This window comes from Corvus brachyrhynchos, unplaced genomic scaffold (assembly GCF_000691975.1).
Source record: "Corvus brachyrhynchos isolate BGI_N302 unplaced genomic scaffold, ASM69197v1 scaffold279, whole genome shotgun sequence".
Lineage (NCBI taxonomy): Eukaryota > Metazoa > Chordata > Aves > Passeriformes > Corvidae > Corvus > Corvus brachyrhynchos.
The window spans coordinates 7,862,585-7,878,099 of record NW_008246060.1 but is presented as its reverse complement, the minus strand read 5'-3'; the positions used below and the strand labels follow the sequence as shown (position 1 = coordinate 7,878,099).

General features: G+C 40.0%; 2 protein-coding genes and 1 long non-coding RNA gene across 3 annotated transcripts in view; all 3 read left to right on the top strand.

Moving 5' to 3' along the window:
* LOC103623740 (pulmonary surfactant-associated protein A) overlaps positions 1-266 on the top strand; it is an 18,290-nt gene extending 18,024 nt beyond the window's left edge. The window contains exon 7 of the mRNA XM_017746459.1: positions 1-266. Coding sequence (XP_017601948.1) covers positions 1-87 — 87 coding nt within the window. The 3' untranslated portion in view covers positions 88-266.
* A 6,635-nt stretch (positions 267-6,901) lies between these two features.
* LOC103623739 (pulmonary surfactant-associated protein A) lies at positions 6,902-9,205 on the top strand. Its single transcript, XM_017746458.1, has 3 exons — positions 6,902-7,231; positions 7,856-7,933; positions 8,664-9,205. The coding sequence occupies exons 1-3, from the start codon at positions 7,084-7,086 to the stop codon at positions 9,038-9,040; spliced, it is 603 nt and encodes a 200-aa protein (XP_017601947.1). The 5' UTR covers positions 6,902-7,083; the 3' UTR covers positions 9,041-9,205.
* A 2,780-nt stretch (positions 9,206-11,985) lies between these two features.
* Positions 11,986-15,515, top strand: part of LOC108449654 — a 10,043-nt gene continuing 6,513 nt past the window's right edge. Inside the window, exon 1 of the long non-coding RNA XR_001865912.1 lies at positions 11,986-12,982. This is a non-coding gene — a long non-coding RNA (uncharacterized LOC108449654). The remainder of the gene's footprint in view (positions 12,983-15,515) is intronic.

Below are 15,515 nucleotides of genomic sequence, written 5' to 3'. Positions count from 1 at the left end.
AAAGAGAAATGTGTGGAGATGTACATTGATGGGACCTGGAATGACAAAAAATGCAACATGTATCGTCTCACAATCTGCGAATTTTAAAGAATGGCCTTTCAGCCACCTCAGAGCATGGAGATAATGAAATATTCTGTGCTTCAGGTTGATTAAATTTGCAATTTTTCTGTATTCTAAAATATAAAATGAATCATATTATGATTTTTTTTATCCTTAGGAAAATGCCAAATATGCTAGGTGATTAAAGTGATTACAGTGTGCCTGAACTGATGTGTTTGTCTCTTTTGGAGGGTTGGAAATACCCCAGAATTCTTTTTCCATGTCAGCCTGTCTCCATACTTTGTGAAGGTTAGAGGAAAATTCTGAGGTTTGACTTTGGATATTGAAAATGCTGAAGTTAAAATTTGCCCATGGCTTCATAGTTGGAAGCATTTTGAAGTACCTAATAGTTCCTGCATTAAAAGAGATGCACAGATGTTGACTTCACTGGAGCAATTATGGTTTCATGTTTCGGACAGGGCTTTCAATTACAGAGCCTGTATTGTGTCACATTGAACTACCCACTGATTCATCAGCATCCACATTTAACTTTTGTTTTATAAAAATATTAATACTACCAATTACAGTTAATTTTTCTAGTTTCAGAAGCTACTCTCTATAAAACACAGAGAGAAATATTGCACTAGATTCCAGCAGACAGAGATGTGTATAAAATGCTAAAGATTGCATTTTGTTGCTAAAACAGCACATTGCCTCAGAAAACCATGAGATTGCAGTGTTAGAAGGCCACCTGTCTTTTCCCAAAACACTAAGCAAAGCACATAATATTTTGGGAAGCCTGCTAAGAGTGGCACTTCAATCAGTTCAAACACAAACGTGTCGGCTGAGGTTATACCAAGTAGCAGCACAGACAGACCTCAACTCAAATCCAGTAGGACCAAGAAGCACCTTTTCACAAAATATTTTCACTGCTTCTCCGTTCGGGCAGCTGGTGAGCAGGGGCAGCTGAGCAGAGTACCATGAGCAGCAAATTCCCACATTCTTACCTTGCAGTGAGGAAGTCCTGGGCTCATCCATTGTCATTTTCACACTATGTAAGGGAGGGGAAAAAAAAAAAAAAAGATAGCATTAGCTTTAAAATACATGCATTAAACACATCCTCCTTCCCCACATTTGTCTCTGTGCAGGGAGCCCCTGGGAAGCTGGACTTGACTCTGGGCCGTGAAGTTCCCAAGCCTTCCCTGAGGAAAAGAGATGGGCTCTATTCCCATTCAATTCAAGCCCTGCAAATAGGAAAGGTTCAGCCTCTTACACACTTTTGGCAAGGGGTGATTCCCCTCCAGGTTGCATGCAGCAACCATCAGAGAGCAGACAAGGATTTGGAAATGGAAGAAGTACACCAGGACCACGTTGGACAGATTTCAAAGTGTGAACCTGCTTTCCAAAGAGGCTTGTTTTGATTCCTATGACCATTACACCATTTTAGCTAAAAGTGTCAAATGGGAAGGGAATAGAGCCATGAATTCTGACTTGAAGGTTACACTGAGAAATAGTAAGGCTAAATTAATGCCGTTTTGTTTTCCGAGGCTTAACTCTGACCAGCCACACTAAATCTGCTAGAAAGAGTTGAAAGTTTGCTTAAAACTACCTCTTAAATTTTAATTATTAGAATTTTAGTAAGTAAACGTCATTAGCATTTTTTTAGTCTTTTAACCATGCAGATTCTTTATTAGAACAAAGGGACTACTCTTCACAAAGAGGCATCGTGTTACAGAAAAAGCCTCCCCCCAAAAAATCCCTACCAACATCATCTTTTGCTCTCTAAACTGAAAAAGCATATTCATTTACACAGATCTCCTACTAGTTTTGGGGTATCCTATTCCTTTAGCTAATGAAAAATTTATTTCTACCACATTGGGATTTACAAAATGACTATAGACATCTCTCGTTAAGATCCTTCATGAGTAAATATTGCCAATGTTTTAACACAATATAGCATCTATATCTAAACAGATCTAGACTTCAAGACGCCCAGGTGTTTTTTATCCAGTTAAGAAAAATAAGATTTTTGTTTTCCAATCACAAGCTAATGTTTATTACATCAAAAAGCAAAACATTTAGCCTTGGTCTGAGAGGCCAATTTCTTTCAGCTTTAGCCATTATTATAGAAAAAAAGGAGAAAAAAACAACTCAAACTCATACATGCTGCTGAAAAATAAAAGTTCCTCAGACCCAGTCAGAGAACTTCTAGGCAGTACTTTTCCCTTTATGGTTCACACTTGTAGTGTTGCTTGATTATTCTTTGCAGTTCCACAGAGAAAAAGTATCCAGAAATTGTTATTTTTTATTTCTATACGGCTTTTTTTTGCGTTTTGGTGTTATACCCTCAAATACTATTAGAAACAACAGCATTTCAGTCAATTTTTTGTGAAATATCTGAATTCTCCATTTATATATTAATGAATTTTTTTAATGGACAGAGACATTGGGAACATGAAGAAACAAAATAAATTGTTTCTGTGTTCTGCTATGATACTATAAATAATTTTGATAAGATCTTTCCTTAAAAGTGCAAAGAGCAACAGTAATTCCTGATGTATAACAACCAGACCAGGAAAAATCCAAGTTAGTCCTTTTTTTTCTTAATTAATGAATTATAATTTAATTAATAACAATTTGCTAAAGAAGTGCAACATAAAGGTAAGATCTTTAAATCAGAAAATTAGTCGCTCCCCCAATGCTGTAGAAGTTGATTTTAAGAATTAGGATCCTAGTACAACTAAAAAGATGGCAAAACTTCCAAGCCTTTTGAGGCAAATTGACCATGTCTCACACAAGAGAAATTGAATACAGTTATTACAGAATGTTTAGCAGTAAGACTTTGGCCATAAAAATCATGGATATTTATTTCATAAAGAATTGTCTCTGGTATAGAGTGATATCCTCTTTTAAAATGGTATAATTTAATTAATTTTTGCAGTTTAGAAATAGTATTATCAATTTTGAGCACGCAAAAACCTCACACCAGCCCCCAGCAATCCCTACCACACATGAAGAAATTGACCTTCAATTCCAGAAAATACAAATTTTTCTGTGGATTCCTGAATTTTGTAGAAATTTGATTTAAAAAACCACCAAGGCCCGTGGTTCTCAAGAAAACTGAGTTCAAATTCAACCTTTTGTGAACCTAAGTGGCAGGATGTGACACAGGCTGCCAGGGCTACCTTATCTTGTATAAATTGTGAGCTGTACCTCAGAGTATCAGATTGCAAGGGATTTTTCATTACCAGAAGTTGAAACATACTGTTATAAAGTCCTATTAGCCCACAGTTACACAAACATACCTGATTTTAAAACACAGTAGATACGGGATTCTTGAAAATTAGAGTAGCACCTTCTTAAAAAATGGTAAAAGGACTAGGATTGTTTTTTTAAGCCCCTCCTAGGAAACCAGGGTTTGGCAGAATTTTCCTCCAGGGTGACAATCCAGGTTTGATGCCAGGTGAAATCTGGAATGAAGCTTTCACCCATCTCTGCCCTTGTGGCTCAGGAGCTGAACAGCACTGCAGAGCAAGGAGGCTTGAGGAGGCTAAATGTGGTAGTACTGGTTATGATGGTAAAGACTTCAGTGAATTTATCCTTCTTCTGCAGATAATGGAGAACACCTGCAGACTATATGGAATAATAGTTCATCTGGGTCATAAAAAGAGATTTTGGGGTTTTTTTTCCCTTGGAATACTGTTTTGCTGTTAACAATTATTGAAGAGATGAAATATTGTCTTGCTTTCTATTTTCTATACAGCTTCTGTGTTTTTTCTCAGCTGAGCTGCACCAAGTGACAGAGACATCTAGAGATGTCCACCTGGATCCTTCACATGTAACTTATGTCGGTGGGGCAAGATGGCAGCAGCATTTATGTGCACAGATCACAGGTAAAATGAAGACTTCCTGCTCTAAAATGCTGCTCATAATTTAATTTAAAAAATGTGTATTGAAGTCTGCCATCCCAGGTGTCCACACCTCCCTGAATTGCTTCCTGTCTTTAATGCTCAGCAAAAATAGCCTCAGCCCTCCTCTGAGAAATGGGACCTCATGTCTCCCCATAATCTGTGCTCTTTCTGCTATTCCCAGGCACAGTGGAGTTGCTGGGGACAGTCTGATAATTATTTGGAAGAGAAAAGGGAATGCAGAAAGCACAGGACAAGGTGGAAACAAGGTAGAGTGAAAAAAAAGCAGAACAGAACAAAATCAATGTAAATAGAAAATATAGATGGGGTTGGGGGCATTTAAATACAAACAGAGAATAAGAAAACAATTTTTAAGGTTATCTGAAGTGTAAATAGCACTATAGAAGGAAAAAACCTAACTTTCAGGAGATTAAGTATACCAAAGAAAGACTATCAAACAGGCTTATGGAAGGAGCACACCCCATTCAACTATTACACCACATCTGTACAGCTAAGAAAGCTAATGCAGCTAAGAAAGCAGCATTAACCAACCTTTGTCCTTAGCAGGTTTTGCATTTACCTATGTACACTGCACAACACAACCTACTCACAATATATTTAATTTGCTTCACTGCCACTGAAACTATGAAAGCTCTTGCTGATAGATGTGGAAACAGAAGAAAAGTTACCTCAATACTCAGATATAGTTTGTTCTTTGTCAGATCTGTGCCCTTGGATCTTGCAAGACCTCTGTGATATGTGGTTCAAGGAAAGATCAGAAAATAGTTTACAAGCTATGGTAGTTATATAGAATATTCTATTAGGCAATCATAAACAAGCTTATTAGAATTGAAGATGTATTTAAATATCTATTTAACTTGCTCCATCTTACTAATATGCTGATGAAAATCAAGACAAGAAAGGTTTGCAGTTTATCAAATCTACATCAGTTTTTCCTAGGAGTCTATCACAAGAAAACTTCTGTCTCCCTCCTGGTTTCCCAGGCCCTGAGTCAGCATGTGAAACCCACAACTGCATGCCAAACCTCCTCCTCTTGTCACACTTGCCTAACTTGTGGTTTCTTCCAGGTGCAGTTAAATGCTAAAGTTGTTCTCACCATGGATGCAAAGACCCAGGGTCTGCCTGTGACCTTTTCTAGGGCTCATCTAGAACCCAGGTAATGGCTTGTCTCATGTTCTCTGTTTGATTATGGTGGGGCTTTTTTTCCCAAAAATAACAACTAAAAATCCTCTGCCAGAAGAATGTTGAAAGCATTAAGTCAACCACTCAAAAGCTAGGAAACTTGAAATTTTACCAGAAACTTTAACCAAAGGTTACTATTGCAATTTTAAAACAGCCCTCTTCTGTCAAGGTGAATACAGCTGGGTGCTGCCTATTTATTTTTCACAGGGCTGGTGCACTCAAGGGCACTCAAACAGTGCTGCAGGAATTAATCTGGCATCTGTGGGCACACCACCAAGGACAAAGGTGTTGAGGCATAGATCAGTTGTTGAGGTGAGTATGGAAGTGCAGGGCCCAGGTGCAGAGGGCCTGTGGAGGTGGATCTAGGCTTGCTTAGGTCCTGTAGCATGTTAGACTAATATGGATACTGCTGACATTCTCCATCTCGTTTCAAAGCACTTCATTCCTCAACTGTCTTGGCTGTTGGCCTTGCTACAACATCAGGATGCTATCCTGACACCACAAGCATGATGCAGCCACATCTGACTTGTTTGAACTGGAACACAGACTCAAACACCTTTCCTCAAAGTCTTCTCTGAATAGAGCCAGCTCTCAGCTGAGAACAGCTGTAAAATGCTTGGTAAGGCCATCTCCATTTCAGTGGTGCTCCTCATCTTGGGCCTCTGTACTTACAGGACTGGCATAAAGCAGCTTTTTCCTTCACTGAAGGATCATTGCTCTGTCAGAGAAAACTTTTATGATATGTAAACTTCCCCTGGAGTATTCTGTAAGTTATTTAAGCATGTGTCTCTCTAGCTGTCTCCTCTACATGTGCTGCAGATGTACCATTATCTTTTGGCCTTGCTGCTACAATTGTCAGATTCTGTTTAATTACAAGGACATTATCACTGGTAAGTCATTATCACTGGTAAGTCCTCAGTCTGTAACAAAAACGATGGCCATGTTCCTGGCACATATTATATTTCAGGTGAACTTGTTTTGGCTTAACTTCTGTGACATTTGCACAGCCATTCTGTGGAAACCTTAGGTATTTCAAATATGAATTGAGAAACTTGTTCTGTTCCAGGTTGGTATTTTAAAACATGTGAAAGTGTTCCTACAAATTAAAAAAGTACCTTCAAATATTTCCCTCATGTTTTAAGTATGTTTGCCTCTTGAAGAAAACAATCCCCCTATCATTCCAGTAAAAGTTCATTAAACTTCCATTCATATGCAAATTCAAATCATATGACGTGTTCGTTGTGCTTTCATGGGTAAGGAGATGAATCTCAAGTTACATGCCCTATAAATTGGACCATTTAATGAGTCATTCTTAATTCACACTGGAGCTGCTAGGTAAGTTGACCATCTTTAGATAGGTTGTTGCTTAAACTATGTTCAATCTATTAAACGGTATCACACAAAACTTTCCAATTTTGATGTGTGTGTATCAACACTTTTATTAACAATTTCACCTCTTTTTATAGACTGTATCACCTGAGGTGAAGAGATGCTAAAACATGGATGCTGCAATAGAAGAATAAGTTTTAGCAATTGTTTTGCTCTTAAACTGAATGACAAAGACAGCATGTCCCACTTTGTCTTAAACATTCTCTCGCTAAAGCAGCCATGTGACTACTGCTCTCCTGTAAAATTAAACTATAACTTTTTGCATGGGGAAAAATGGCATGTAATGGTATATGATGTGGAGAAGAGCTTTGAAGGGGATGGTTTGGGTTTTTGCTCTGTAGACTTTTGTAGGCTTAGCAGACTGTATTTTGGAAAAACATTTTAATTGTTTGAAATAAGATAACTTTGGAACTACGTGGATTTGCACTGCAGACAAAGGTTACCATATATAAGACTTCACACCCAGAAAAATTCTAAAACATTCTTTCTTTTTTTAAATGCAGGACTCTACACTGGAGAGTAAACCAGTCTGGTTTACCTTTAAATGATGCTGTCTCCACAGCTGCACAAAATCTTAGCAGTAGCTTTTTTCCTGCTCCCATTCTGTGCTCAAGGTAAACCTGCAGGGCTTCTTTCACGGTTCCCTTTCAAGCCTTTTTTCGGAGGTGGGCTTGATGAAGGACAGATACCAGGTACATTAAGTTATCTCCATTTTTGCCTGTTGTGCTCTATTTTTATCCTTTGTAAACTCAGTGCTATCTACCATAATCTGATGCGTGATCTACTTGAAATAAAATAATCAGAACTTTATTAATTCTTTATATGAAGTAAGATGCTTAAATCTCTATTTAATGCTGCAGTGGTTCAATTCACAGAGAAAAGTTTAGATTTTTCCATAGAACAAGAAACTTGTGGCTGAGTGCTAGGTTGGAGCTGTAAGCAAGTGCTTGAACAGCCTCAAGGATTCTGTTGAGGATTTAGTCTCTGCACACAGTTAAAAATCAACTAAACCTACTGCGTGAGTGCCAGTGTTTTGCCTGGACTGGTTCAGTCACTTAGAGAGAAAACTAACTGTTTGCCAGTTCCAGTTTTCCATAAACATCCCTGATCTGCAGGTGATACCCAGGAACTTATCCCCTATCCTTACAAAGATCAATGTGTGAAGACACCCCTGTTTAAAACACAGCAGTAAACTAAAACATGTCAAGCAAATATTTTTAAAGTTCCTATTAATTTCCTATGATGAGCTCTGCTTTATTTGGAAGCCAAGACTGGAACTGTAATGCAAAGTGCGTAATAGCTGGTTTTATTCACAGATTTCACACCTCCGGCTGCTACTGAAAATGGGGACATCATCCATCAATTAGAATATCGGATTTCCAGACTGGAAGGAGGTATTTTATCTGCCTTTATTTTCTGCTGCAGCTGGGTTAGTGGGGATAGACTAGATGGGCAAAAATGGCTTCTTAGGGAAAAAAGGCAGAATTTTCTTCAGTCTTTGTTGCATTCCTTTTTATATCGTCTTCACTGGTATATCATTGAGTGAAAACTTTCAAATGGGGGAGGTGGGAATTAGATTTTCATAACTACCAGGAGACACCTGGGTAACAGCTCTGAGGTATGAGTGCAAGCAAGGCAGGAATGTACCAGGTTAAAGGCCCTGCTCCATGCACACCTTGTGCCCCAACAGACAAGCTGAGCATTAAAAACATACTATGACAATCAGATCAAATCTAAGATCCCGCTCCCTCAAGAACACTGGTATACTGCAAACCACCTCAGGGTCTTACAGTCTCAAAGAAAATCACACACTTTTTCCAAATGTAGAATTCATCATTTCCTTCCCTCCTTCTCCAGCCTCTTTTGTGATTCTCCTGTTTCATTGTCTGTGTATTTATGTGTTTCTTCCCTTTTCCCCCTCCCCTCATTTTCAAATTTCTTCTGGCTTTTGGAGGTTGTAGTTTTTCCTCCTTTTTTTAAATCTTTGATTTCAAGTTCTCCTTCCTTTACCTTTTTCTGGGTTTAATTTAAAGTTATGGAGCAAACTAGTGGGAGTTAGGATTGGCAGCAAAGTGAGCACAAAACAATGCACAAATGTTTAACAGCTTTTCCCTTGTCTTGCAGTCCTGCTCTTGAATAAGATGATAACAGAGTTTCGAGGAAAAATATTTGCTACCAATGGGAAAAGAGCTGATTTTGATGCTACAGTGGAAAAATGTAGAGAGGCTGGAGGCTCTATTGCCACTCCAAGGAACCCTGGCGAGAATGATGCCATTCTATACTTCGTGAAATATTTTAACACCTACGCCTACCTGGGGATAAAACAATCTCTTATTCCAGGCAAATTCCAGCTCCTGAATGGTACTCCACTGAGCTATACTAACTGGTATTCAAATGAACCCTCTGGCCAGGGGGAGGAGGAATGTGTGGAGATGTACACCGATGGCACTTGGAATGACAAAAGGTGCAACAACAATCGTCTTATTGTCTGCCAGTTTTAGTGCTTCCCTTGCTGCTCTCTGGAATGTGCTTCCCTATTACTTGTCTCTTCACTTGTAGCTAGTGAACTTAGATAATGCACCATGAAAAAATAAAATCCACTCTTCCCCAGTACGATTTTTCTTCTATCCAAATGCCAGCCATAAAGAGGAAACTGTATAATGAAAGCAGTGCCCATTTTGTCTGTTTTGTTACCCACTGAGTGTCTTAATACTACTGCCTATGGCAGTATTCCTACTGCTGATTTATCACAAGACCAAAAATTAGAGTTCTTGGCCGCATAACTAAAGTGATTTGCACCCACAAGGTCTTCCAGTACCCCCTTACCCATGAGCCTCTAAGTTGTATTTTGATCCCTTTCTGAAAGTTTCTCTCACCAAAACTCCCCATACAGACACTCTGCTGTTGCTCAGCCCATGTTGCTTTGGCCACCCTCACCCCCAACAGGTGTCCTGAAAGGAGACATGAGCAGTGCTGCTGGGATGACACAGAGCCACCTCCCTTACAGCTCCCACTGGAAAACTTCAGACTCAGCAGGTCTTTAACCTTCATGCGCCTCAAAAGTGGTGACCAGAAGCCACCTGTTAGCAATTCCTAATCCCTTTCCTGACTCCAAGAGGTAGCAGCACAGGAAGACCAAGGTCCCCTGTCACAGGGGATGTGTGTGGAAGAAAACACACAGGAGCCAACAGGAGTTACTGTGCCTCTGTGGTTTAGGGAAGATCAGCAGAGCCCTGACAAGGCCAATTTTTTTAAGCTATATCGTCATGAGATTCAGATACAACTAATTCTGGGCACCACAGAGGGGCTTGTCAGACCCTCATTGGGATTCCCACAGGGCTAAGCTTGGTAGATGCCAAGTGACTTGTACTCAGCACTCATTGCAGAAGCTGCTCAGTCTTCACTACCCAGCTTAAGATAAAGGATTAAGAGAAATCCTTCTCAACTTTCTTGCTTGAGTCTGTTCACCTACTGAAGGTGAGAATTCCCCAGGTTTGGGTTCACAGTTGTGCAGTATAGCTGCACACTCAGAGATACCCGATCTGGTTTCTTCCTTTCTCTGGGTCAGTGGACTTCAATATAGCTTAGGTAATGAAGGCTCTGCATCAGCTCCGTGACACGGTGCAAAGGCAGGTTGAGCATCTGGGGATGCCTCCACAAAGTCAAATGTCTATCAGTCACACTCATTCACACTTTGTTAGTCCCAGCTTGGTCACAGAAACCTGAGCAAGGACACATCCAGCTCTAGAGCCGGATCAGCTCCTCACACCCTCTGTGTGACAGAGAGACAGAACAGACAAAGTATGAACTTAACTGGGGAAGGAAGGTGTGCTCATAGCTGGGGTGAACCCAGGGGCCAGCAAAGGGGCTGCTTGGAACCTTATAGCTGTGCAAATCTCTGTAATTCCAGAGCAGCAACTTGCCATGCACAACATTCCTGCACTGGCTTAATTTCAGTTACAGGATTATTTTGAGACATGGTCTCACCAGCTGCTCTGTGACAAGGAATGGGTCCTCCTGGCCTCTTTTCAGCCCCCTGCTTGATGTCAGGGCCTGTGAATCATTATTGCTGTTTTTCTCTGAAAACTAAGCAGTCTGCCTTTTAGGTATTAGGAAAATTAATGCAACAGATCTAGTGTCAAACCAAGACACCTTTGCGCATGCAGGTGGTCTACCTCCACAGGTAGACTCGATTATTCACTCCAGCAATATTCAAATCCTTCATCACAACACATACTAAATAGGAAACCCTGTTTCCAAGGGTTCCTGTTTCTATACAGCCATCTCAACATATGTAAAGATAAAACTTTTGTGAGCAAAGTTTATCCATGTGTCTGTTTGGCATGTGAGGAAATCTACAAGCTGTTAAGTAACACCTTATTTCTGGACAGCACACCCCAAATATAAATTACTGAATCCCATATCTTGTAAGGTCTAGACAGACTGCTCTGTTAACCCAGTTGAAAAAGGTATGTAGAGGGGAAATGAGGACTCAGGAGTCCATATGGCACTGTTTCACTTTCAAACTATTCTTACTCACATTTTGCAGCTCACCAGTATCTGCCTGCACCGATCCGCTCACCCGCTCAGTCTTCAGCCTTGCGTGACTCCTGTTGTGAAATTAACTCTGCCACGAGCACAAGGAAACAGGATCACAAGCATCATCTCATATAGTAGTTTTCCACTCGTTATATTCCAAGGAAGTTTAAGAAATTTACAATGATTAACATCAGCCTGAAAATGAAGTTGGACACACAGCCCACCACCACCAAATATTTAAAGCCATGGTAAGCTTTTTATTTTATCCTGCTTAACTCCAGGGAGTTACAGAGTTATCTCAAAATTAAAGCTATTTACAGGTGTGTGAAAGAAAGCAGCTACTTTCAGTGTTAGTCTAATGAATATGTGAACTTATTTTAAAAGTGTCATCCACCCTACCCTAACTTTAAATACTAGTTGTACCTTTAAAATCTGCCACTATTTGCAATGTATTTACTGGTACTTGTGGATACTCTGGACCACCCAGCCTGCTGACAAGCCAAACTGTGTGATGTTCCGTTTTCAGGCAATGGTGTGCACTTCCCACACTCAGTTGTGGGAATAATTGTACCACCACCAAGATTAAGTTAAAATTGTATTAATCTGAAGAGTTAGTAAAAGAACAAGATAAACACGTTTCTTGGAAAGTGACTTAACGAGGAATTTGATTTTAGCCAGATGAAATATTAGTGTCAAATATCAAGAGAGATGGAAGTCACTTGTCAGGTTTTGGGGGGAAAAGTGTTATTGATTCTGCCTCGTATAGTGGAAAAAATTATTCCACCCACTCCCCAAGAATTGTTCAGAAAATTGTTTTTAATTCTATAAAAATATTCATCATGTGAAAAATTATTCTCAACAGCTGTTATTTTCTGTGAAAATACCCTAGTTCATATTTTCTCTGCTTTGTAAGAAACTGAAAAACCTATCAATGGTTGTGTGGCTTTGAGGTCTAAAGAGACATCCTTGCAATCTGAAGCTCTACACCCCTTTGAATGTATCCATTCCAGCACAGATATTTGCACAGATTTCATTGCTCTCACAACTGGGTTTTTAAGGCAGGCTGCAGTTCGGCCTTCAACTCCTCCTTGTCAAGAGACAAGGACCAGATGCAGCAGTGTGTTCAGGCAGGATGGCCACTTCTCAGGGACTCTGCAATACCACCTCCACAGCAGCGTGGAGAGGAGCCAGAGCTGGCTTAGCAAAGCCTCTGAAGAGGTCTCCATGTGCTCTTTGTGTAACAGACACTGCAGCAGCCTAAGTGTAGCTGTGATTTTTCAAGTATTTAAATAAAGCTAAGCTGTTAAGTAGCACTGGGTTGTTGAATGTACATAGGTGGAAGCGAGCTGTGTGTATGAACCCCTTGGAGCTGCAATAAACTTAGGGCCATCAGCCTTCATACTCTGAAGGCTGCACGTGCTGCTCATAATAATCAGTCAGGATGAGCTAGTTAATCAGATTACTCGCTTCTGAGTAAATAAGATGATTTACAAGAAAAGCCCAAGTGGCTTTCTGGTGACAAACGGGCCCTCATTTTTCACTGTGCGTGGCTGTCTCCTAAAGCAGGCTGTGCATGTGCAAAGAGCCAGCTCTTGTTTTGCTGATCCCGAACAAACTGCAGTCGAGGTAGAGCAGCTCCTTCGGGAAGCCTTGTGCCGCTTTAAGAACATCAGGTGGGAGGCGGTAGAGGCACCACTGCGCAAACAAGTGCCCGAGCACCCTGCTGCACTCACCTGAGCCTCACACAGCCCAGGGGACCCTGCCCTGCCCTCCCTGTCCTCCCGCAGGTGGAGCGGCTGCTCTGGCACTCACTGCTGCTGCCTGGCAGCGCAGCATGGGCACCCAAACAAAGCTGCTCCAGCTCATGGGCAACACCTGCGAGATGCCTCAAGGACACTGAGGAGGTAAGAGTGGACAGAAAAGATCTGAATATCTACTTTCAGTTAGTCAGGTGGAGAAAGGTGAAAAAATTCAACACAAATTCAACTGCTTCCATGCTTTTCTACAGAAGTGAGGGGACAACTAAATTATTTCTAATTTGGGTGAAAGGTTGTCAGCAGGGAAGATATGAAGAATATAGGGCTCCTATTCATATAATTAATTTTAAGTGCAAAGTAGTTCGCTAAATGGTTAAAATTATGTCTGTAAGTGGACTGCATACACCTCCAGCTTGTGTAAGTGCATTCCAAAGTGTTTAAAGTCTAAATATTTCAGAACAGGAAACGTCTGTGACTCAGATATAGGTACCTCCTCACTGCTACACATTCAAGAATCAGAAATCTAACAGACGTATGTCACAATGTGTTATCTATGAGAGCAAATAAAGCCATCTTATTAGACAAAATACAAAAAAAATCTGAATTTATACGTCCAGAAAAGGGAGATTTATGCATACTTTTAATAGCAGCTGGGAAACTCCTCTTGCATTTTTAACTTTTATTGTAATCACCTGATCCCTTTGGAAGTGAGGTGAAACTAAAGGCATGATCATCTTAATCACAGTTTGCTATACTAGTCTTGCATATCAAATATTCTCTGTCTGCATCATAATTTTTGTTTTAAAAATTTCCCCCAGGTGTCATATATTTAATTTCTGCACCCAAATTTCACAATGTTTAAGATATTTTAAGCCAAATTTTTATCCTGTAGCGACTTTACTCACAGAAAGATAAATATACACAGATTTGACTTAAAAATAACCAGACTAAACTGCTTCATGCCTTATAAAGGCTGAAATCCTTTAAAAAATGAATACTGAAATAATTGTGATTAGCACTTTAGTCACTTGCTACTTGTAGAGGGAGATATTTACAACAAACAAATTCAGTGAAATTTCTGTTAACATTCTAATGATTCTGAGAGTTGTCATACACTCTTGGTTTGAAAGGTTTGGCCCTCCAGAGACAAAAGCAGCATTATTAGATGCTTCTAAGGTCTTTCATAGTTGAAAGGCAGCCTTTTCTCTAAGGTACCAAACTCATTAATTTGATTTCTGGTTCTTACAGGAGTTTGAAATGCCACTTTTAACTTGCAGTGTAGTTATCTCCTGATCATCACCCTCTTTTCAAGTCCATCACTGTGCCAGACATCCAGGTCTGAGAACTTTTCCCATTCCTAACATCTGCTACCTCAGTTTGTAAAACACAGTGATGGAAGGGGCAGAGGAATGAATTCACCTTCCCACAGTTGCACAGGGTTACAAGGCACACTAAGGACTCTGCAGCAGCAGTGCCTTCTTCAGAAAGCCCGTCATGGGTAATGATCTTGGAGTGTTAACAGGGAGCTGGCAGTTAAGTTAGAGACCAAGTACACAGTAACACTTGTTTTCCCCACTTGAAGGGTAAATATTTGTATCACTGACTGAGTGGAAAATGCAGCAGAACAAGTTCGTTGTTGTTGTTGGCTTACCCCTTTCAGCCTGTTCTTCCATTAAAATAAGTATGTGCCTGGGAGAAGAGAGGTCACACCTCTGCAGCATGGGAAGTGCTCCACAGCTCCAGTTGTGCTAAAGCAACTGGGAGCCCATCTTTGTATATGACTGAGCAGCTCTCAGGTGGAGATAACAAAACCCCTCCCCACGTAAAGAGCTATAAGCCCTGTTTGTGGAAGATATTGGAAATTCAGTATGGTTCAGGTGGTTTTATCCGATATAATTAATAGCAGAATTTAGTGGAATTGCTGACCTCCTAAAATATCAAAAATTGTATAAAGATATCACTAACAATCAGTCTTTAATATTTCAGACATATGCTTTTGTTTTGTACTATTGATTGTGTTTTTTCATCCCATCTGACTGTATTCATTTCCATCAAACTTGGGACTGAGCACTGTCACTTGATTTCACAAAGGCAAGTCTTTGATTGACATTAAGTGCTGTAGCTACTAATCAGAATATCTTGCTACAAACAAAAGAAAATAAAACCATTCACTGATATAAAACAGGCCTTGCAGACTTCAATCCATTCTGCCTTTTGGTGGCTGTGTTTACAAATTCACTAGACTCCCAAAGTTTTAAAACTTGTTTTTCTGTTCCTATAGTTTAGCCAGTAGTACTAGATCTGTGACTTTCCCAAGCACAGAATAAAAATTATTACATGATAGCCAATAAATCTGTAGTTAAGAGGCCCATAAATTATATAAACAGGTGCCAGTTCAGATACCCATTCATCTTTTAAACCTGTGCAATACATTTTCAAAAAAACACAACTGAGAGCAAGCTACAGACTGAGAGGCCACCACCTCCCACAAGCATCTTGCTCAGGGGAGCTTCTCAAGTTACGATAACTGAAGTTACTCTAGGCTTCAGAGGGCTGTCTTGAACCTTCACACTATTTCTGTAGACTCCAAATAAGCCTTTTTTTTCCCTAACAGGATTGCTACCTTCAGCATTTGTCCTCATTGGACATGGATGAATTGCAATTCCCCCCTCTTAGCTAT

Coding starts and splice junctions, on each gene's coding strand:
- LOC103623739 (XM_017746458.1), top strand. CDS start 7,084: ATGATGCTGTCTCCACAGCTGCACAAAATCTTAGCAGTAGCTTTTTTC. Junction 7,232..7,855: donor TGATGAAGGACAGATACCAG/GTACATTAAGTT, acceptor TTTTATTCACAG/ATTTCACACCTCCGGCTGCT. Junction 7,934..8,663: donor GATTTCCAGACTGGAAGGAG/GTATTTTATCTG, acceptor CTTGTCTTGCAG/TCCTGCTCTTGAATAAGATG.